Source organism: Pavona decussata, unplaced genomic scaffold (assembly GCF_977016875.1).
Source record: "Pavona decussata unplaced genomic scaffold, jaPavDecu1.1 SCAFFOLD_58, whole genome shotgun sequence".
NCBI lineage: Eukaryota > Metazoa > Cnidaria > Anthozoa > Scleractinia > Agariciidae > Pavona > Pavona decussata.
Window position 1 is genome coordinate 1,823,277 of NW_028145480.1, and position 24,165 is coordinate 1,847,441.

At 38.4% G+C, this 24,165-nt stretch overlaps 1 protein-coding gene across 8 annotated transcripts in view; it reads right to left on the minus strand.

Annotated features, from left to right (window-relative positions):
- LOC146479582 (serine/threonine-protein kinase unc-51-like) overlaps positions 1-20,613 on the minus strand; it is a 58,539-nt gene extending 37,926 nt beyond the window's left edge. For all 8 annotated transcript variants that reach the window (XM_085110432.1, XM_085110427.1, XM_085110430.1 and 5 more), the window contains exons 1-23: positions 20,241-20,613; positions 19,644-19,736; positions 19,254-19,295; positions 18,019-18,051; positions 17,182-17,218; positions 16,591-16,641; positions 16,242-16,364; positions 15,404-15,477; positions 12,079-12,180; positions 11,893-11,951; positions 11,323-11,405; positions 10,612-10,662; positions 9,857-9,939; positions 9,283-9,412; positions 7,330-7,403; positions 6,816-6,852; positions 6,353-6,401; positions 4,093-5,285; positions 2,957-3,108; positions 2,116-2,241; positions 1,167-1,216; positions 705-823; positions 13-119 (exon numbers count right to left, since the gene is read on the minus strand). In XM_085110432.1, coding sequence (XP_084966558.1) covers positions 13-119; positions 705-823; positions 1,167-1,216; positions 2,116-2,241; positions 2,957-3,108; positions 4,093-5,285; positions 6,353-6,401; positions 6,816-6,852; positions 7,330-7,403; positions 9,283-9,412; positions 9,857-9,939; positions 10,612-10,662; positions 11,323-11,405; positions 11,893-11,951; positions 12,079-12,180; positions 15,404-15,477; positions 16,242-16,364; positions 16,591-16,641; positions 17,182-17,218; positions 18,019-18,051; positions 19,254-19,295; positions 19,644-19,736; positions 20,241-20,333 — 2,961 coding nt within the window. In that variant the 5' untranslated portion in view covers positions 20,334-20,613. The remainder of the gene's footprint in view (positions 1-12; positions 120-704; positions 824-1,166; positions 1,217-2,115; positions 2,242-2,956; positions 3,109-4,092; positions 5,286-6,352; positions 6,402-6,815; positions 6,853-7,329; positions 7,404-9,282; positions 9,413-9,856; positions 9,940-10,611; positions 10,663-11,322; positions 11,406-11,892; positions 11,952-12,078; positions 12,181-15,403; positions 15,478-16,241; positions 16,365-16,590; positions 16,642-17,181; positions 17,219-18,018; positions 18,052-19,253; positions 19,296-19,643; positions 19,737-20,240) is intronic.
- Between the last annotated feature and the right edge of the window lie 3,552 nt (positions 20,614-24,165).

A 24,165-nucleotide genomic window follows, 5' to 3' on the forward strand; every position in this document is an offset into this window, starting at 1 on the left:
TCTTAAACCCACCGTCATGGCTTTCCCATCCAGCGTTTGTTTTCCTGGTTCAACGAGCTGTTTTAGTTCTGACGCCTTTTCCAGACATTGATGATAGCGATAGTTGAGGTCATTCAGAACTAGAGATGGAGGACAAAACCGTGAGTAAAGCGATTAATAACGTCATCTGTATAAATGTGCTCGGTTGTCTGAAACAACGTCAGTAAAAAAAGGGGAGCAAGACTGGGAGGAGGTGTGCATGGGCGGCTAGCCTGCGGGAATGCACAATTTCGTTGTGTTGTGTCTCGCAAGTTCCCGTTTTCAAGGCATTTGGCTGATTTAGCTGCAGAACGGGAACGACAGTTGACAGCGGCGCGCATCAAGAATACCCATAAGATAGTCAAAATAGACTCGCGTCCAGACTATTCTGCCGGCTCTTATGTCCTCAAATGACGTTCCCGTTGTGTTGCTAAATCAGCCTCTTGTGTGTGCACTGTACCTCAGAAAGGGGTTTTAAGAAAAGAAATGAAAACACTGTTTCTCAGTCTAAGACGAAACTTTGAGCGAGAGATCGAACAAGAGTTAAAACTCTTGTAAACTCTGTTTCTAGTGGACCAAGAACACTCAAGCGCGCGTGAAACCACCTGCTAGCGCTCTCTGTTCAAGCGAAATCCGCGCGCGCATGTGTCGTTCTTGAATGAATATATAGAATACATAGACCTTACCATTCTTGACGGCATTTGAAGGCTTCAGATGTCCAACTCTGATTTCCCCTTGTGCGAAGAGTAGAGAGAGGTTGAGTGCTCGAAGAGCTTTCACATACAAGACCAACTGCTCCATTTTCCTGCAAAATATTTTCAACAAAAAAAACAAAAAAATGAACAAACAAAACAATTACATCCCAACACACCATTCTGTGTACCTAGCACGAGTGCCTTTTACTTGTATTACTGAGATCAATTATCCAATCATAGTTCTGAGTGGAGCTTTCAAGAGACCACAGGAATCCCAAGTCCTAAAAGTGTCTATATGATCTTCGACAACTGTTGCTTAACAGCGAAGTTATATTTACATGATGATGTGTAACCTTGGAGAAAGAACAATACTAGCTTGCCATAAGCATGTCTGCGTTTTTCGCATTTTGACCGCGGGATGATTACAAAGAAGAAACTGTCAAAGGAAATTACCTTAACTCGTCACTCTTCAATCCAATCTGATCAGCAAGGAAACTTTCATTCTGTAAGACAAAAGTTGTGTTAGCTATCTTGCAAAATATGACTGTTCAGATGCTGTCACGCACTAGAAAGTAATGATTGTTATTTACGTTCTAACGAAACGCTAACGCTCGAAACGTCAGCTTTTGCATCCTTTTATGGCGGCAAATATCTTAAATACCAACTCAATTGTTAAACATTCGTTTTCACACGCCCACTGACGTCGCACCATACTTTCTGTGGGAAAGCAATGGGCTTTGCCTAAGATTGCACTGTCTCAGTTTTCTCTAAAGTGGAAATCCAAAAAGGCCCTTGCTTAGTCATTCGCTCGCATAGCAGTTTTCTTCGTGCCACTCCTCAGTATCTTATCACTTGGAATAGGCTAGTGAAGCATTGAAACAAAAGAAACAGCCCAAATTTCAAGTTTCTTTATTTCCACTTACTAATTTCCAACATTAACGCAAGGAACATGGATTGGATCAGAGAACTGTGGAGGTGTGTAAACGAAAACCCATGGGGTTAAAAAAGAGTTTACGCTAGCGAACATACATAGGAATAAACAAAAAAAGGTTATATTAGCAAAGGTAAATGAGTGAGTGAGTGAGCGAGCGAGCGAGCGAGCGAGCGAGCGAGTGAGTGAGTGAGTGAGTGAGTGAGTGAGTGAGTGAGTGAGTGAGTGAGTGAGTGAGTGAGTGAGTGAGTGAGTGAGTGAGTGAGTGAGTGAGTGAGTGAGTGAGTGAGTGAGTGAGTGAGTGAGTGAGTGAGTGAGTGAGTGAGTGAGTGAGTGAGTCAGTAAGTCAGTAATGAAAAAAGAAAACAAACTGATAACTATCCAGGAAGTCAGGAAGTCACTTTCAGGCCCAGAGTTTAAACGCCACAATTTTCTCCATGAAACTGAATGGTAAATCATGGTTGCACTTACTTGTTTGATTGCAACGGATTCAGTTAGAATCGTAAAAGGAGTGCCTCGGGCGCTGATCACTTCAAGAATAGCATCCACCAACGACACGACAAAATTCAGTTTCCTGACTCCCTCAGTATGCTCTGTCTGCAATTCACAAAATAACGACAATACTTTATTATTTTGTAAGAATTTGCTACCATACAGAATCACACTAGCCAAATATTTTTTTTTTCTAATGCCTGTGCAATAAAAAAACAACAAAAATAAAAAGAAGCAAAACACAAAACAAGCAGCTTTGTTCTTCCAGGTTAATAGGCCATTTCCGAGTTGCTGTGAACCTCACTATGAAAGCGAGGCTAAGTGGAAAGCTTTTCATATGAAATTAGTTTTGTTTGCAGCATATCGGTTACCGCCACGTTCGTAACTTTATTTAACCGACGCGTGCCTACCGATTGTCATTGTATTTTTTGTTAGTTTCTTTCATTTTCTTTCTTTTTACTCAAAGGAGCAGTTGTCAATTTGTACTTTGTCCTGCTATCTCCTTCTGTCATATCTTTGTACTATGAACTTGTCTTTAATTTTTTGACAGATCAAAGAAGGTAATGTCACCAATTTTTTTGTGACAAACTCAATTAACTCACATAAACAGGATGCTGAAAGAGTTCCTTTTGAGACATCTAAAAAGTTCATTAAATTGGTAGACCAGTGCACCGGTTTCGCAGAGGTCACAGTTTGGAATCCGGTTCAAGCCTGAATTGTTCAGGTTTACTTTTCGTAGCCGCTTAAGTTGCGTACATAACAGCGAAGGTCGATCCTTTACTCATGTAAAAACCGTTCTGTTGAAGTGCTATTTTCTTACATCCATAAGTGTATCCTCGGGCAGTTCAGGAGCTACAAGAGCTATAGGACCCTCCATGTCAGGAGATGACACTTCTGTTTCCACGGCAACCATCATCTGTTTGGAGCTTTTGGGAGGTGAACTCTCTCCAAAACCCAAGGTCACTTTAGTTCCTGTAGTGGTCCAATATACACAATCACTCAGAGAAATTAAAGATGACTTCTGAAAGGGTTTCAGTAGTTCAACACATTCAACCAAAAAAGCTTTTCTTCAACTATCATTTCTGGACTGTTTTGCAATTCATGAAAACTTCAACTTAAACAGCTTTGTCTACAGCACTGAGCAGTCGGATGGAAGTCTCATACTACTAAATACTTAAATGTGGTGGTATATGTAAAGCCAGGTAAATGAATGGGAATGATGTATTATTCAGCGAGTGACACAGGCATACTATACCACAGGCTCAGCGGTAGGGAGCAACCGAACTAGTAATCAGAAGGTCTTGCGTTCAACTCGTAATAGGAGTACTCGGATTTCCTTTTTCCGAGTATGCCTGTGTAACTCGTTGAATAATACATCATTTATTTACCCATTACTTAAGTTTTTGAGGATTTCTGGGAAAACAGCAGTCAAGAACTCACCGTTCACAAAGACTGTTTGTGCCGAAGAATACGCAAATTAACTTCGTTAAGTAGAAACAAGTAATAAAATTTTCATGTTATCACTCCTGTTTTGCGTCAAGTAGTTGTCTTGTTGCAAATCTATTCTGGCTTGAGAGAGAGACTTGTACTAATACAACCTTGGTATGAGGAAAACACTTTCTTATGTGAAAACTTGAAGCTTGCCAAATCATTAATAACAAGGAATAGTGGTAGTGGTACTGTCCTGCAACTCCAAAATCGTTCCAAAAATCGCCTTAATTTATAAGTTCTTTAACAGCACTGGACCTTTCTCCGACCAGAATCAAATGGCTACAGTAAAAACAGTGACGTGAACACAGAGGAAATTTCCCTGTAATAACGTCACAGAATGCATGGCGAAAAGATCTTTCTGCCAATTGTATTCCAGCCCTCAACTATAAAATAATGCTTTTTGTAGACTCTGGGGTAAAAACATTTGTTGCTGTTGTTACTATATGTGGATGATACCACCAATACCTTGGCTCACAATAGCAGGTTTAACTCCTGTGCTCGCCTTCCTGTTTGGAAAGGTTCGTCCAGGAGAACCAAATATCCCGACATTGTCTAAGGGTGAAGAAGATCCAACTGTAAACAGACCCTTCAATGGCTTCATCTCCTTGTCTGGGTCGACAGCAGCATCTTTGCAGTGAGATGTCTTGGTTGGAGAACCAGGTATTGTTGGCAGACCCGTGGGCGAGGATGACAGGGGAGGGCTCTTACCCCTCTTGGGGGAGAACCCTGCACCAGAATGGCGGCGATAGATAGGGGCTGTAGCTCCAGCCCCAATTTGAAATGCTGGTGCATTTAACAAAGTCCCTCCTTTTCGAGGAAGTCCCATGGCTAGAATGGCTGGACAGCTATGCACACGAATCATCTGCTTGTCTTCTGCACCGGGCTCTGAGAGGTCTGTTATGGGAACACCCATTCCTGCATTCGATTGGCATGCCAAGGCCGTCAGGATTGGTGAGGTGTCTTTTATGACTAGCGGCTCGATATTTGACAGTGCCCTTCGAATGGTTCCAGCTACCGGGTGTGCAAGGCCCTTGTTCGCATTACCTGCAAAGCCGGCAAATGCTTGCTGATTCAAACATGCAGTTATATCTGATGCTTGCGCTTGCTCATTCATTGCTTGGACAGCTGCGGTGAGGGGTGTAGGAGAACATTTGCTGCTGAAATGTGCTGCTTCTCTCTTTGGCAAAGGGCTGATTTCTTGGCTGCCGCCTTTCAATGTGGTTGGGCTACTTGATGGACTCTTGCCAACAGAAAGCTTGCGAGCAGTATTCTGCTGTTGTCTAGCAGCAGCACCTGCGGTTGAAGTACGCTGCGTGGGTGAAGGCGATTTCCTTGAAGGTGTCTGTCTAACACCAGTGCCTCCAGACATGGTGTTTGATCTCGGTATTGGCAGAGGTGAGGTTGATAGCTGATTGCGGGGACGAGGTCCAGGAGACGAGTTTGTACGTTTTCTGATTGGCATTTCAATTGGTGGTGATTCTGGCGATGATGGCGAGGTAGTTGGGCTGTGTAATACTGGTGGCTGCATGACTGGGGAGGCAGGTGAGGGTGGTGATGCTGAATAAGGGGATCCTACGGTGAAGGTAGCCCTTTTTGGAGTACGAGAATGAGGGGGAGATGGTGAGTAGGGGCCACTGTGGGCCCTTGGAGGCGATTGACTACAAAGGCAAGCAAAGGTTAGCTCTTTAGTTTTCTATTTTGAAATAATAAATAATAAACAATGTATACATGTACATGTGTAGCGCTGCTTTATGGTGGTTGAACAGCACTTAACATTTACAAAATTAAGATAAAATCTCTGTTAAAGTCCACGAAATCCTTCAAATGTGAAAAATGTGAAAGTGCCTAGTTGGATGCTGCATGTCAAGGCTACAGACTGATTGTATAAAACTGATTCTAAGGACTGGTATGAAGCCCTGGTCAAAGGGCACATTATAGTCAATGATAGCTGATGATAGTTAGAACTTGATTGACCAACAACTATCATGCCCTATCATCCACAATCATGCAATTTGAGTGTGTTCAAATTCTTCATGATAGTTGATGTTAGTTTTTCCCATTTGAAGGGGTGCGTGGAAAAAAGCCCTAAGTGACATCTGATAGACTACTTAATTCTCCTAGCGCACCGCTTCATTTGACTGCGTGCATGATAGTCAATGATAGTTTTTCATTTGGTCAGCTGTTTTCTCAAGATTCATTTTCCGTTAGGTCTTCCAACAACTGAAGGAAAACGAAGCAAGCTGCCGCCCTCTTTCACGACAAAATTTTTTGTTACAAATGCAAATTTTGTAACTAAATGCGACGCCATGATTGTGATGTTTAAACTTGGCAGGTGCCAGACACTAGAAGCTCACGGCAAACTATCATCAGCTACCACAAGTTTCTTTGAGCTGTTTGACCACCTGCTTGATAGTGGATGATAGTTTTGACTATCATCCACTACTGTATCATTGAATATCACGCGCTGTTTGACCATGGCTTTAGAACTGAGCACTTGTGATGGTCTGTAGTGATTAAAACAATAACGATGAGGGTTATAACCATGGTAGGGGTGACAAACTCAGACTGTATTTTACTTACGTGTACTTGACGCTGGTGAAGATAATGATGGCAACGATGATAATGATGATGATGACAGTGGTGACTCATGATACTGATGGTGGTGACGATGATGGTCATGACAATCGTTTGCAGAAATAAAACAAGAAGCAGCAGAAAAACTTACCCATAGAAAGGAAAAAGTGGATCTGACGGATTCCTTTGTTGCTGGAATCCTTAAAAGATATTTGGATTTAGTTAGTAATAGAAAACACCTAGGTTATAGTGTCACTCAATTCTTTCATGGTCCCTTTATCTTCTTAACACCCTTGAGCAATTACCATAACATACCACACATTTAACCCCCAAAAGGCATACAGGTTTTGTACCCTTTTTCAGAAACAAATTTCCAGGACTTTTCCAGGCCTGGCTGCTCCTCAATGTCTTGCAAGAAAACTTTATTACTTGAGTTTACAGATTTCCAGGATTTTCCGGGAACTCCAACCATTTTCATGGACTTTTCAGTCCTGGAAAATGCCAGACTAAAATCCATTCAAGTACGAACCCTGTGTATAATGCACATAATGTACCACTTTTATACGGAAGCTTTACCCCCTGCCCAAACCTACAACTGAAATGTGCTGACTTACTTGTAGTCTCAGGGTTTGAAGGAACAAGGACAAACCCCTAAAACAAAACACAAACACAGGTAATCAAAAAATCCATTTCTATAGAACCTCATATAACTGGCTACAGTCTACACAATGTACTATTCAAAAACTGGCATATCAACTATATCCTGAGATCCTGTTTATTAACACCCACTATCTGACTATCTTGCACACTTCAATGGACAATGCATATACAAGAAAGCAAGGGTTAGTAAATACACTGTAGTGCTAACAGTATCCAGGCATTAATAACACGTTTCTGTTAGAGACACTGAGAAGTTCAAGATCACAGGTGGCTGAGTTAGTGAAATGAAGCAACATAAATTCTCACCTTAGATCAAAAGATAATACAGTCTAAGATATTAAAAATGAAAGTCAATTCTCAACTCATGATTTCCAACAGATTTCTTGTTTCTGCCTTATTACATGTACAAACATTATGATCAAGACTTCTTGAGTAAATCTGACAGAGTTGTAAGTTATGTGTACAAACCTCAGGGACAAACTCATCATCCTGATTTGAGCTTGGTGGGTAGACACCTGGAGAACTACGCTGCACACTGGAATCTAAAGTTAAAAGAAAGGTGAACCTCTTCTCAACTTGTTAACGCTATACATAGCTAACTATCAAACATACAAGTACCACATTCTATGACCCTCCAAGTTTTCAAAATAGACGATACAATGTACTTTAGGTGAGGCTCATCATTGCTAAGCTGCCTGGCAACACTGTCAGTACAATAAGTTCATTAGAAATACATCAATCATAATGCTGTGCACACCACCAAGCTTTGCAAGAGCATGAAATTTCTATTACTTCATAGTTGATGAGGGCAAAGCCCAAATCAACTATCACGCGATAGAATTGAGAGCAATAATCTTATTGTTTTAGATAAGTGTAAATCTACTGGTCGTTCAAGAACTTAACAACAAGACAAGTTCATGTTTTTATTGAATAATGATATAAATAAGTCACGCCAGGCACTACTCACTCTACTCACTATCTATAACAGAATAGATAGTGAGTAGCGTAGCCAATAAGAAAGCAGCATTCTTGATAGGACACTAGTAGATTTATACTAAAATACTAATATATATTTTAGAGTTCCAAAGTAACCACTTCCAATATTTAACAATTATTCCAAGAGCGCGCGTTGGATATGAGATGATATATAGACAACGAGGCGCGCAGCGGCGAGTTGGCTATAATCATCTCATATCCAACAAGTGCGAGTGGAATAATTGCTTTATTAAAAAAAAAACAACCAAGAAATTTTCCTAGATTTTGCTGATTTCGTTTTGCAAGAACAATTAGAAGACAATTGAATGGTCTCTATTTCTCGGGCATGGTATAATTGCTCTTAGCATACCTCAGTGACCGACTATTGCGTAACGCGCAATCTGATTGGCTACACAGGTGCCGTCTATCGATCGATAGACGGCAGTTTCTCAGATCGCGCGCGATTTAGCATGCATCATTGCACAAATATATCAAAATTTATGAAATAAAAAGATTTTTTTGCTTCATAGATCAATAACTGAGGTATGCTAAAACAATTAGACGGCTCGCTCTCTGTTTCTATCGCCTTTGATAGTTGGCTTGGGGCTTCGCCCCTCGCCAACTATCAGCCGATAGAAACCTCTAGCTCGCCGTCTAATTGTTAAATATACCATGGCTGCTAAGCCAATCAAATCGCTTGAATTGCATTATACAATGATCCAGTTTTTAATACAACACATGATCCCCCCCCCCCCCCCACGTTCCCAACAGTAATGATCTCAGGCATACATTGTGACTTGGCTCATTTCCATGATTGTAAGAGACAGACAAATTTACCATAATATAGTAGTCTACAAAGGAACTGGCTGAGTACAGACCACTTCCAATTTCATTGGAAAACAATCAGTAGAAATTTAAAGATTTATTATAATTGTCAAGGTAATATGACAGTTGTTAGTTTTAATACTTTACAGTTTCTGTACAGTGCTTTTCATTACAGACAGGTGTATTCTATTTAACAATTAGATTATGAGCTCGAGATTTCTATCGCGCAGCCCGAATCAGCTATTACGCATAGAAATCGAGAGCGAATAATCTAATTTTTTTAGCATAAATCTACTAGTCGGTAAAAACTAAACAAGTAAATTATCTATTTCCTCATCGCAGACACTTCGAAAACGTGACGAAGCGGCCGCCATCCGCTACTCACTATCTATCACAGAATAGATAGCGAGTAGCGTAGCCAATCAGAGAACGGCATTCGTGATAGAACACTAGTAGATTGATACTAATTCTTATCATAATATGTTAATTAGTTGGTAAGTTAGTTATAGTAAAAATTCTATTGAGGGAAAGCACCATTCTTGCACCTGTACTTCTGGCTGAAAGCCTAGTAAGTGGATTCTCTGATTTCTTAAGATGCTGCAGGTTAAATATGTAACTTACTGTTTCCAGAGGAGCTGACATTCATGACTGTGGGTGGGTCCTGTGGGGATATCGCTGTGGGATCACGTGGTGGAGTCATGTGAGGTAGGAGATCAATGCGTATGTCACCCAAAGCCTCGGCACCAAAGTTCTTTAGGGAAAATTAATATTAAAACCAAGGTGAGAAACCAATTGAAACTATTAGTAGCCTCTTGTCAAGTTTATGAACACTGAGCCAAAGCTGGTCTGAGTCACATGTAGAGCTGTCATGTACATTAAGACTGTGGTTTGAATTATTGTTACTTATCAATGCACTGCTACCACCAATTTTCTGTTTGGATTCCAGTAGCCTTTATATGGTAAGATCCACACATAGTCATAAACTGGGAACAAAATACTTCTACATCATGATTAGGAGGGACCATCCTACATGAAAGCCCTGCTGGACTAGATCTTATTTGATGACAATGCTGGGAAACAAAATGCAATGAAAGAAAACTACCAAAACTGTCTATACGTGTAATAAGCGTTTTGTCTCTACGCTCAAAAGTGAGATTCACCTTAGCTGACTTGGAAATCCAAATAACAGACTTACTGGTGAATAAGAAGGTGACCTTGTCCCATGGGAACTGCTTGAATGCTTTCGCTGGTGGGCAGCTGGCACAGCAACTGGAATGGCTGTAGATGAAGTAATAAAATAAATAATAATGAGGCAAATTAGAAAACACATTGAGCTCATGCTCCACTGGTGAATAATCAAGGTTTTCACTGTGGGTCAGGAGCTGAGCAAATTAACCGGCTGTGAACTTGATTTTGTCATTCTGCTTTGAGTGTCAATCTCAACTGTGTTTTCTGAACAGGACAATTTGGTTTCTTAACCTTAACTTTATCTTTATAAAAATTCTCCTTGTCCCTGATGAAGTCCTACAGGTGCAAAATAATATCTTTCTTGTTTTGCTGGTGATCTTCAAGAAAAGAAACCACTACATTAATTTTAGTTCAAGACATACAATTATTTTTAAGTATGAGTTGAAATGGACTGCCCTAAAAAACAGGCAGTCAATAAACGTTAGAATAATAATAATTATTAACAGGTCAACTGATTTGGAAGTCCCCAAAGCTTCTTACATGTAAGTTAGCCACTTAATTTTTTGGGTCACATTATGGCAACTTTCTTGGGTTTTTCACCTGAGGTCAATTGATTTGGTAGTGAGGTCCAAGTCTTCTTAAGCAAGCCACTTAATTTTTTGGGCCACATCATGGCAACATTCTTGGGTTTTTCACCTGAGACCCCCCTCTTATCTGGAACACTGCTGAACTTAATGATAATAATTATTTTATATGACTTACATGCACTGCGAGGGACCCTGCCAGTCAAGAAGGGATGAGAAAAGAATTCACCTGCAGAATATTAAAAGTATTAAATATTAAATAAATATCAATTTTGTCTATTCAACACAAATGAGAAATGATCTATCATGTGCCACAATTTAGGTACATGTAGGCAGACATACATGTAGTACTTATTATACATTATTGTCTCAAAGCTATATAGTCATGTAAAATTATTTCACATTACAAAACTTTAATTAGTACATTTTCTCTAATTTAAAGTTCATGAATAAGATATGTGTAGCAACGTGCGTAGGAAAGACTGCACATGAAATCAACCTTCTCAAAACTCAACTAACAAAAAACACAGTTTGAGCATCTAATTAACTTGGGGTGTAAATTAAACCTGCAAACAGTGATACCACAGAAGTGTAACATCCTGATAAATTTCCTTGCTTATTCCATCTCTGAACATAACATGAAATATCCCAGTTCACACAAATAAGTCCACAAAATGTACTATGCATAAAATGGATAGAACAATTTCAACATTGATCAATTTAAGACACTACTCAAGTCAATTTTAAAACTTGATTAAAAAATTCATGGAAACCTTTCCAAGAAAACACCAGTAAAAATTAAATGACAGTAACTACATGTAGCTAAGGATGCTTTCATTGCAACAGCTGAGAATTGAAGAAGGATGATAATTATTTATTAAATTATTACCAAACTCAAGTCTGTCTTTTGGGTTCCTTCTTAACAGTCCAACCAGAAGATCCTTCAAGTTTTTGGACGTACCAGCTGGAATACTGTTTGTTGGAAATAAATTTATAATTAAAGAAAAATACAGTAAATTAAGAAAGAGAAAGACAGTACGGCTGCAGCGACTGTTAAAATATTCAGTCAAGTATTGAATGCTGTACACTTCAACCTATGGCTTCCATAAGGAAACTATGTTAAGACTACATAAATTTGAGTGTCTAATCAGGGGCTGTGTCTGCTTACATGTATAATAGGACCTGTTGAAAATTCAGTTTTTGTACAATGTAACACTATTGTACCCATAACAAAAGTTAAAAGTTAATTTACAAAAGAATAAACTTATTATTAATTAATAAAACGGTACTGAATCCTTGAAATACAAGTAACTTATTAAATTAAACCTTGCAGGGAGCCGGGTGTGCATTGGAATCTCTTCAAGAGTGTAGGAGAGAGCCACAATCTCACCTTGTTTACCCAGGTTCCTACAAACCACCACTGACAGTATTTAACTAGCGTAAGATCCAAATAACTTACTTGGGAGTGATCACTTTGCTCTTCTCGTAAAACTTTTTTAGCTGTTGTGGACTATTTGCCTGGGGCAAAAAAATAAAACAACCATATGATTACAATAAAGTTTCCCTTGTTGACAGGCTTAATGAGGGCGATAACTTTCCTATGGGTGGTGTAATATTTTGACATACATGAACATAGTTTACACACCTGAAAGGGTGCTTTTCCTGTCAGACACTGATACACAATCGTCCCTACACTCCAGAGGTCGGCTTTGGCATCATATGCTTTGGACATTATAACTTCAGGAGCCTAACAACAAGATGCAGTGGGTAACACGAATTACAGTCAAATCTGTATATAATGGTCACCCTTGGGAAATGGCCAGGTGACTGTTATATACAGGGTGACCGCTGTACACAGGTTTCCTTTAAACTCCCCCAGAAGTCAATAAATAGCATTTTTATGTACAAATAATCACTCAATTTCCGTTTTATTCACAATAACGAGTAACAGCAACGCAATAATCACCATAAAAAAGGCCCATAAAATGTCTGTGGTGTACTTTTAGGGAGGTGCAGTACAAATGTACTGAAAGCTAATGAACAATGTGTTTAAGTGGAAAATCACTCAATTTACATTAATTTTATTGACAACAATTTTAAACAGAAACACAATAAATACGACAAAATGCCCATAAAATGTCTGTGATGTACTTTAAGGGAAGTGTAGTATACTTTCAGTGAAAAGCCGCGGCTGTCAACTTGATAAGAACAGTACACTGTTATAATCAGGGAACTATGACAAAAGTGAAAACAGTGTGGTACGGTTGTGTTGTTACAGTTACAGTAACTATTGTTACAGCACTTTAATGATATCTGCCCCAAGCATGTGTCGAACGTAGGCGATGACATGTATTACCGTAAAGTTCTGATAGTAACGACCCTTCAAAAGTAACGACCCCCCGAAAGTAACGTCAAAACTTTGTGGCTACTAATAAATCCCGAAAATAGCGAGCCCCCCAAAAGTAACGACCCCTCTGAAAGTAGCGAGTCCCCCAAAAAGTAGCGAGACCAAGCAAGTTTTTTTTTTAATTACTTTATACAAATACCAAATGCCTTTATTGTTTTCCAATCCATAGTCAAATTCTTAATGTACTGCAATACTAATATCTTCGTGCATGGACAAATTGATCACGATAAGGCACTTTACAACAACGAAAAAGCCTTAAGCCATCATTCGTCCTTGACATCAGTTCACTGATGGCGTAATGTGAAAACTAAACTGGTAGAATTTCATATTAATTAACAACAGGAACGTTTCTTCAAATTAAAATTGAAAACTCTCTATATACTGCAGTATAAAACGCATTGGTGTGTCATGGACTAAAAGCACTGAATTAATCTTTCCTCCCCTGATTCGTCATGCGGTAGTCTGGTAGACCATTGACGTTTATTTCACTGTCCCTGCTACCAGAAATGAGTAGTGCAAATGGTGTTAATTCTGTCTGTTGTTTGGGCTCTGCGCGAATCATATAATTTTTCATTTCGGAGAAAAGAGCTAGCGCTAGCTTGTTTCATGGCTTTTGTTCCCAGAAAATAACGACCCCCCCGAAAGTAACGAGCCCCAAACGCTGCTAATTCCGAAAGTAACGAGGGTCGCTACTATCAGAACTTTACGGTAGCAGTTGTGTTTTGTAGTAATATTTTGCATTTTTGTGAGACCCCTGCCTTGTTGGCTACTATTTAACGAGCTGATAAATAAAGCTTGTCATTATTCGTTAATCGAAACCCAATCTCGTGACTGTTATATACAGGTAAAAGATAATCAAACTGTGCATTCAGCAAGTCTAAAGGGTGACCGCGTCTGTTATATACAGGTGACTGCTATATGCAGGTCAACTTAACAGTAAATATAAGGGACGATTTTTGGGAAGTTGTTCAGTGACCGCTATATACAGGGCCGTTATATACAGGTTTGACTGTATAGTGTTTTCAAATCTCCTCATTTTAGGTGATTTATTTCCATATCCACGTAATTAACTGTACATCCAGGATTGAACAAATAAATATTTTTATGACTTTTCATATTAAATTCTTATTAATTTCACAGATTTTGTAAAATTTAATTTGCAGTCCTAGTGTTGACTGGTACTATCGGAGATCTCGCTACTTATTAAATAAGCTTGTGTTTTTGAATTTTTTTAAGTCATTTAATGAAGTGTAATAATATTTTTGCAGTTCTCATTTACCCCTATCTGATATCTTGCTCCTATGCTTTGCGAATTTTCCACAAAAGTGCATGAGAGCAAGAGCTCTGCATTCAATCCTGGCCGTATCTCTTCTTTTCCTTATTAATTCCATACTGGAACCATACTGATCGTAAATTTGTTAGTCAAATGACTGAAGTTCTAAAATACCCGAGACCTTCCACAGCTAATCCTATCCTTCAAGTCTAACTACATGTCTGATAGCTGGTGCATTAACCTGCGGTTCATGTAGTACAGCACTCACTGTCTAGAAGTTGGTGCACTTAAATTTGGCAGGAAGTTGTTGTCTTGTCTAAGCTTAGCTTAATAGTATGAAACTGTCAGCTTCACTTGGTCTGACTCCACCAAGATAAATTATAATACTGGTGAAAAATTAGGGAAACTACATGTAGCATCTCACACTATTAGGAAGAAGAGTAATTATATTGCTCTTGTTAATTCTAGCCATTACCACCAAGTGACTTGGAGGTAATTGTAAACTAGAGTTAATAAGAGCAATACAGCCATGAGTAGTTGTTATCAACGTGCGACTTATGTTCTCATCGAATCCCATTGTTTAAATGATCTCTTATTTCATCTTATTTATTTTGCCACTAATAAATTACATTGGAAGAAATAACGAAAACAAAAACACATCAAATTAAAAAAATTATACATAATTATTTAAAGTTAAGTTGCAGTACATAGTATGTTTACGAATTTACAACACTTGATAAATACTACATTAAAGCTATATTATTTTACTGTGTAGGCATGAATGAGAAATTACAGGTATAACATAATTATGAGCATTTACAAAGGAAAACACATTAATAAAGTATTTGTGACATAAATATAAAAAGAATACAAATACATTGTAGTAGCAAGGAGATCTCAAAGAAGCTTAAGAGCTAATAATATGGTATTATTCAGTGGTATCCTCCCAGACATTTTAATTAATAAAAGTAATTTATTGTATGCATAAAAAGGCATCATAAGTACTAGAAATATGTATTGCAAAACTAGTTATGAGTTGCAATAATAATTTATTTAATAAATAATTATTATTGCAACTCATAACTAGTTTTGCAATACATATTTCTAGTACTTATAATGCCTTTTTATATCTCTTAGAAATGATTTCATTAGTTTGATTTCATAGTTTTTACATTGTACTAGCTAGGATAAGCTTACTAGATTGGACATGGATCATTCAGACGCGAAAAGACTCATTGTGAAAGTAAGTTTAAAGTGCAAATTAAACATGTTATCCTGATACACATTTACCATGTACATTGGAGAGCCACATAATGTTGCTGCCATCATTTCACCAGGAAGAAACCTTGCAAACCCAAAGTCAGCTAGATTTTAAAAAATGAATATATAAAATAATAAACAAATAAATTTAATAATACAAATAAAATAACATAAAATAAAATAAAATAAGAAGCAATCACTTTGAATTCAAACTTTAGTTTTCAGTAACACATGGCTTATTTATTTATTGCCCAGGAAGTAAGCCTCTTTCATCCCTCCGGTGTTCTGAAACAAGTCAAAATTAATCCTTTTTGAAGGGGTTGCCACCTGTTAGCAAGGATATAACAAAATGTCTGACTTTTCCCTGACTTCACTGAAACCCACTCTCGCTAACCTTGATCCATCGGGCTATGAAAGCAAAACCTAAAACTCAATTTTAAAATTGATTCATAACTACATGTATCCTCCCAACCTTGCTAACAAAAGTAAAAAAAAAACACATTTCTTTCAATATCAAACCCAGTAGCAAATAAAAACTAAAAAAAGTCTGACTTGTGACCAACTTTTTGACTTTTAGAACTTGAATTAAGAATTTCTCAGGTCTACATGATGCAAAACTCACTGACTTAATTTTCCCTCACATCGAAAAAAACGTTCCCATGATGGTGGCAAATAACCCCATTTTGAGACCCAGAAATGACTGACAAAGAGAACAACTGACTTGATCAGGAAGGGTGAGGGTGTGGTCATCAAAGAGCACTAATGGCACAGGAGCAGTGAGCTTTGTGGGCATCAACTTTCCCAAGATAGTACTGGCAAATAACCCTGCTTTGAGATGCAGCAATGACAAACAAAGAGCACAGCTTACCAATCTTAACTTTGATCTGCGAGGGCGAGGGTGTGGTCATCCCTGAGTGGTGCAGGAGCAGATTTTGTGGCTTCAGATCTCTGTGAACCACACCTTTGGACTGAAGAGTGCACATAGCAGCAGCTGACGGATGAAAAGAGAAAGAAAAAAATACTTTGAAATTCCTAACAGACAACAAAATTTCCATCAAGTATATATAGGGCTTGGATGTTCTGGTTGGTTGCATACTGATAGTCATTTTAATTAGACCAGCTTATGCAAACCGGCAAAGGTACATGATGAATGTATAATGCAACGTAAAATTTGCATGTACTGGACTTTATCTTTCCACTGTGTACATGTACTTTACCTATCTGTTGTAAAAATATGTGGATTGTATCCTCACTGAGGGTCCCTTTTTCTGCAACAAAAAAGAACTCTTAGCTTCTTCAAGATCAAACACATTTACACATCATGCTATTTATTGTAATGTCACTGTTTCAATTTACAGGGGGGGATGTATTCCTCTCATCCACTCATGTTTTCTGAGCACTTAATGGAGGATTCAAAGAATCTGCCATACTGCAATTTACACATACATGTACCTGAGGATTTGAACAATTTTTTTTTATGCAGTTTCATTGAGTATAGATTTAATAGAGATTTCAAAAACAAAAAACAGACTACAGTGCTCACAGTACACAGATAAATCAATAAAATGGAAAAAAGTTATGAACCCAAGAGTGTAGGTGACAACGGTGGAGACAAAGGCCCATGCAAGGCATGTAGTGCCCTGTTATGTTCAAACTATTACATGTAACAATAATTAAAAATAATAATTTGATCACCAAAATCTACCCTAACATCAGTGCCATGAAACAAACAAAAAAATATGTACTATAATTAGAAAATCAATTTTAAAAAAACATATAGACTATCTCGAGATTTACAGTGTACTTACCACGAAGATAGTCGGCAAGATCCCCTCCATTACAATACTGCCAAATCAAAAGAAATAAAAAAGTAAACTTCTTCACTTGGCCTGGGTTACAATTTTGAACTTGGAAAGACCTAAGTCAAACAATATCGTTACATCCAGTACTGACACTGAAATTAATCTCTGCGTAGACCTGCATTCTTTGACTAAAGGGCTAAATAATAAACAAAAATTTCAACTCTTGAATTTTGACATTGTGCACAAGTGGCCAATTTACCATGGTCAAATTTAGTCACTGAAATTCATTGCCATTTCACAGCACATCTTATTTCTCCTTGAAATGTTGTGTAAAATGATTAACACACTTAAGCCTGAAATACTTGAATAATGAACAAATTTGACTTCTGCAGCATTGGCTTGTCAACTGTGAGGTTCTGTCAGGAAAATGCATCATATATGTATTTAACCTTTATACTAATTAAAAATGTGCTACAATGTTCAACATAAAAATATCACTTTCACCAGTGGCCAAGTGTTCGTAAATGTGGTTACCATGACAATCACACAATTCAAAGCATTTTCATAATGTTGTTTAAATACAGAGTCGGTGGATGAATCATCAAAATTTGATGATTCATTCCCTGACTCTGCAAGCTGGGTAAGTACATGTGTTTGTTTTACTTGGCAAAAAAACTTATAGCAATGAATAACAATGGCAAAGTTGCACAGTTTTAGAGGAGTCTAAAAAAGCGAGTATATGTATCTTTATTGGGTCAAGAATGCGTCTGTGTAGTTTGCTTCATTCTGACCTGCACTGTTAGTAATACAACGTCGGGTAAAGTGTCAAATGACAATACAAACCTCCATAACAAGGAATACATTGTTGGGAGTTTCCTATAGATTGGAGAATACAAAACAGTCAAACTCCAATAATTAATAAAAAATTTTCCTTCTCAAGAAACCAGCTCATGTTACTAGCTGGGTACACAAGCTTAAAGGAGGTATGGGAACTGAATGAGAATGTTACAGGTAATTATTTCCTTACCTAGCCGTATTTCCCAAATGAGAAAAAAATGTTGTCCTGTGCAAACTCTGAACGATCCGACCTTATAGAATTATGGGGTGATCAAATTAGCATAAGCCTATCATATCAGTTTTGTGTTTTTTCTTGCCTGTGACAAATGGTCAATTTAATATTAGCCCTAAAAGCCGCACATGCTTTCATTTTTTAACAAGAAAAATGCAAATAAGCTCATACTGGTCAAACACTTCCCAGAAAGATACCCGTTTGAGTCTCATCATTCAAGGTTTACACCTTTTATCCGACAACAATTTTTCAATAGAGTTTTTACACAGAGATTTCAGAAAGAGAGAGAGAGAGAGTTTTTACACAGAGATTTTTTCGGCAAAAACTGCAAAGTAGACGGCTAATGAAAGTTCAATTTTACTCTAATTTTATTAATTTCGGAGAAAGTAGGAGGCGAATTTAGGTCAATTTGCTTGATATACACTGTAGATGGCGAATTTCGCTGGTTGCCTGCTCTTATAGAAACCCCTGATACATGTAGGTGCAACCTAACACAGTTTGATCTGTAAATGGACTCTTAGCTGAAATTTTAATTTTAGGGAATGGAAATCTCATTCCCTGAATACTATTTATACATTTCTGAGCTGTTGTTGCAATAAAATATTAACTTTCTAAAATTGTAAGCCAGCCATGTTTTGTAGGTCAAGCAGCATTTTGTCCCTCCAAAAACAAAAAGCATTCTTTTGCAGACCTAGGAAAGTTTGAGGTGACATTTTGCCCACAAAAATTCCAGTTTTTTATCACAAATTATTTAGTCTGAATTCAGATTATGAAAAGTATAACAATAATTGCTCTTTGTCTGGGAGAAGGTTTTCTTTTGTTATTGGAGAGTAAAAATTAAATCAATGGAGAAATGCCAATGAAACAAAAGAAATTGCAAATATGCAAGATATGATAGGTATCTTTAGTTACAGCAGACAGATAACTCTTATTTTTTCAAACCTTGGGGTTTTATTTTTAAACCAAATTACAAAATATTTAAGGACTACTAAATAGTGCAAATTATTACCTGACAATCAAAAAGTGAGACAACATTTTCATGATGGAGTTCCTGTGGTAAAAGATAACATGACAAATTAATGTGAGCAAGCATGCCGGGGTGCATTTCAGTTTCACGCAAAGTTGCATGACAAGTCAATTATTGAATTGAAAAAAAGGATAACTTCTTTAAAGTTTATTTTTAGTTTCGTACTTGAATGAGTGATTGTTACAAGAACAAAACCAAACCATAGTGTAATCACGTGCAATAACTGGAAAGAGATTATCCAACACAAGACTTCTGTGTGACTTCTTCCTTGAGGATTCTCCAACGTACGTCATGTAATATCATGCAAAGAAATCGCTTTTTTGATCGTAGCACTTGATGTCAATAAATTAAAGATGTCTTCGATCGTCTTACCTTAAGAATTTTGATTTCCTTTGCAAGAAGGTTTTGGGTCTTGGAAAGGTTTTTCTTTGTTATCACCTTGATTGCTACGACAAAATCCTCTTTCTGTAAACAGGGAATCGAACAAAGGTTAGATACTTAACATAATTATTGTAAACACGAATTGTTTGGACAAAAGTCGACTTCAGATACCCCGGCTGAAATATATTTTTTTTAATGAAAAATCTACCACTTAAAGTTCAATTTCGAGGCATTTATTGTAGATTTAAGCTTACTAATTGTTTCAAACTTACGTTGGTGCGATTCAGAGATGTAAATGTCCTAGAATTCAAAGTTATAACTTAAACGCCAAAAAGCAAAATTAATGAGATCGGCCACTATAAATATAACTACTGGTCCTTCAGCCCTAAGCTATCAGATACGTAAAAAAACATAGAAAAAAAAAATTCCCAACAACAAAGAACGTAATTACGTGAGCCTAAGTCTGTTGCGTAAAAGAACAAATGTAGCCGACGGTTTCTTATCTGTGTATGTAAGCTTATATCGCATGCAGACGTCGGAAGTAATTTTACTTTCTGTGCCTCAAAAATGATATGAAATGTTTTTCACCTTTTTGTGATGTCCCTTGAAAACCACTGCAAACGCTCCATGTCCTATGAGGTCTTTCTTGTTGTAAACAAATTCACCAACTTGTTCTGCCATTGCGGAGAAGAGATGAATCCAACAGAAAGGAAAAAGAAAACAGTGTCCCTTCGTCCTTTCTGTCGAGCGAATGGGGCAAAAACGAAGCGAATTGATCGCCAAAATAGGAATTTGTGCGAGGACTGTGTTGTCCTTTAGTGAATTGAGCCAACAACATAACTACTATCCCTCCTCCATGGCTACATCTTTAAGATCTCTCCCTCAAAAAAATCTTCTTCGTCGATGAAAAGCGTTTTGTTTTGTTTATGTTCCCTGAATGCATTTTATTTCACCGCGCAAAATAAAGTAACCGAGTGACGCAATTTAGTGGGTGGTCGCTAAGCTAAGAGGGGAGGTCACTAAGACGAGGAACTCGCAAAATTCTTCGAACACGTGAAAAATTAAAATACGTGAGATGTAGCTAGAAGGGCGTAGAAGATTTATTCTGTATGGTAAGTTTCATACGCTCTTATTTTGCAGCATTAACTCTTCAAGGCAAACGCAAAAATACAGCTATTAGGGCCAAAAGGCAGGTTTCAATTGTTTAGATTTCGTATTGCAGCTGCGTATTGGGATCGGAATTTAATACACAATATTTATTTTATACTTGTATGTCGATCATAAGTACTGAGACTAAAAAGTATGACACAGTATAGTTGTCAGTGCTTTAAGTGTGAAATGTAAATGAATGAAGTCTGCTTTTTAACGATAGATGTAAAAATTTCATTCATCATCCAGACCAACTTACTCGAGTTACTGACAATTTTACACGCGTGTAGGACATCGTCGTGGCATGACTTGCGCGCGTGATCAAGATCCGAAGGTCAAGGTTATGGTATTGGCAGTTTTCATACAGCGAACGAGACGTATTTCCGGCTGTCGAGATTCTCTCCGCCGAAAAAGATTCCCGACAGCCGGAAATACGTCTGCCTTCGCGGGCTATTTTCATACAAGAGGACGTTTTATCCGTGTGGACGAACTTCCTCTGGTATAAAAACGGCCATCGCTAGACTTACTCAAAGTCCATTTCTCGTGGGAGTCAAAGTCTTCGTCTCTCGTCGTCCACTCAAGATGACTTGAGACAAGTTTAGCAACGCGGAGCAGAAGCAGGCAATGCTCTGTTAGGTTCAGTTACTCTAAAGGAAACGTCGTTTCTCCGAATCCGTGACGAACCAAGTTTCTTTTATTTTTTTGTTTTTTTGTTTTTCCGTGAACACGAATTTGGAATAAAAAGTTCAAAGGTGGAAACATGATTCCGGAATCTAATTTGCCCGTTGCATCCGAAAGAATCCATAACAACGGAGTTTTTCAATGACGTGACCTTTTCTTCATCAAATCGTTTGCGTTTTTTTCCTGAATAGGCTTATTTAGGAGATAAACATTTTGTTGCATATGGAACTCATTCAGTCTAGCTTACGATACGTCGACAATTCGTTTATGGTTTGAGGTACATAGATGTTGCGGTTCATTTTAACTTGTCACAAGTTAAAATGAGTTTTCTTTTGTTTTGTACTCATTGTCACAGTTTGCCATACACAAAATCAAAGTTCACCAAAGATCAAATCCCAAATCAAACTACAATGTACATTTGTCAAGCTGGTCGAAGCCGGGAATGGTGCTATTTCGGGACGATTGGGGAGTACCCCTGGGAATTTTTGTTGGGGGTGTGCTGTTTGGTTCCCTAAACCCTGACCCTATTTCAGACCAAACTTTGTAATTTTCTGGTTCCTTTTTCAGACCTGGTCTTTTGAATCCATACCCGATTTTAGACTTTCAGATAAAAATGTTCAGTAAATCCATACTCCATTGCAGACCAAAATGTGCAATTTTCAGGAACCTTTTTCATACATGGCCTCTGAAAATGCACATCCTTTTTTCAGACATGGTCTCTGGAATCGAAACCCGTTAAAAGACTTTCAGATCAAAATGATTAAATTAGGTGCGGCTACACACAGCACGGTAAATGGCATTTCCCGTGGTAAATTGTCCCGCGGTACATCACACTTAGGTTTTAGTGTACCGTGGTTCCAGCGGTTTTCGCGAATAGCGATTTCCCAAGGTAAAACAAATGTCACGCAAATGTGGCGGGAAATTGAATTGCAACTTTTTGAGTCATGGAGTTTGATTCAAGAGAATTAGCGTGCCTCATATCTATCTTTCTCTTGCTATCACGCCGACGACTTTCCGCTTACCTTTTTATGCGATACTTGATGCGAAGGAGATTTCAAAGGTGGTGGTCGCTTGCAATGATACAACAGAGTACTGCTGTCTTAACTAGACAAATTCAACGTTGAGGAACTAATTAAAGCGCGCGTGCGTCCGCAGCTTTGTTTTGAAAGATTGCTAAATAATAGATCGCTTGATGGCTGGTGGAAAGAAAACTTTCGGGTTTCCCAGAGCCACTTTTGAATACATCTGTAGATTAGTTGGGCCGGCGTTATCGCGACAAGATACCGCCATGAGAGCCGCAGTTTCAGTGGAGAAAAGGGTGAGCTGCGAAGAAACTTTTGCTGTCAAATGAAGCATCGTGATTGGCTCTTGTACCTTGGGCATCAAAACACCTAAGCAATTTACCACGTTAAATGTCATGGGCGCTTCGTGTGATCTTTTTGACGTATCCATAGATATTAAACACAGGAAATTTACCTCGGGAAACGTCGGTCACACGACTAAATACAGTTTCCCGTGGTAAAAGGACAATTTACCACGGGAAGAGTGCCCCGTGTAACCGCACCTATTATATACCCTATTTTAGACCAAAACGCCCAAAAAACCGTACTCTTTGGTGCCGCACATGTATGCCTATAGAGCTTATGTAGGGGAGTACCCCCCCCCCCCCCCGAGGGGTGTAAACCAAGCGTTCGTAGAACTCCTTTTAACAAATGGTTAATGATAATGCTGTAAGAGGTTATAAGTTGGGTAAAGGAATTACCTAAATTTTGTCATACATTATCATTTTCTCCTGCGTGCCCGGAATATAACAGAGGTGGACGCAACCCAATCTTATACCCAGAGTCAAATTTCAAAATTCAAAAAGAAAAATTATTTTTTTTTTGATTGGCTGCTCCGTGACGGCCTGCATTGTTTTACCGCAGAAATCCTGCGGTAATAAAATTCCAGTTCCCCATGCAGAGTCTCTCCTGACGACTAACCGGTGGCCAAAGTACTGAGGTCTCTGGGTACGAGGTTGGACGCGACCTAAAAGGAAGGAGTAATCGAAAATTTCAATTGGAGTTACCGGCTGTGAAATTCTGTGTAGAAACTTCCGTTAAGAACGAAAGTTTCCGTTTCATTTGCTTGCGAAACATTTTGCAAGATAAAGCGCTCAGAAACTCTCCCAGGTTAACCATTTGATGCCAGCTATGAGGAAATGTTTGAACTTGACGTCCACGGAACCGTCTAGGCTGGGCAGGCATGGTTCCGTAGGGGCTGTTTACAGCCCTCTATTTTCCCGTGTGATTGTTGCGATCGTTAACATGCGAAAGCGAAAGAAAAGGCGTTAAAGGCTTCTGCCCTCGCAGGCTACGAGATCGTATGCTTCGGTGTCATCGAACTGCCGCCATCTTGTTTTGTAATGACGAGCGCAACCTTAACTACCGAGCTCAGTGCACGTAGGACCAGCTGTGGCGCGCGAGAGTCACCCTAGAATTAATTGAAATTTCTCCCTCGTTGTAACTCCTACATTTCTTCTTTCATGCGGTTCACGGTTTGGCGTTTCTTTACTCTCTACCGGGTCTGTTCTCTGTGCCCCTGACGAGAATGACAGACCCTCGAATCATTTTTGCTTCAATCAATCTATGTTGTTTCATATTTTTCATTTTGGTGAAATACGTGCACTATAACATTATTATTA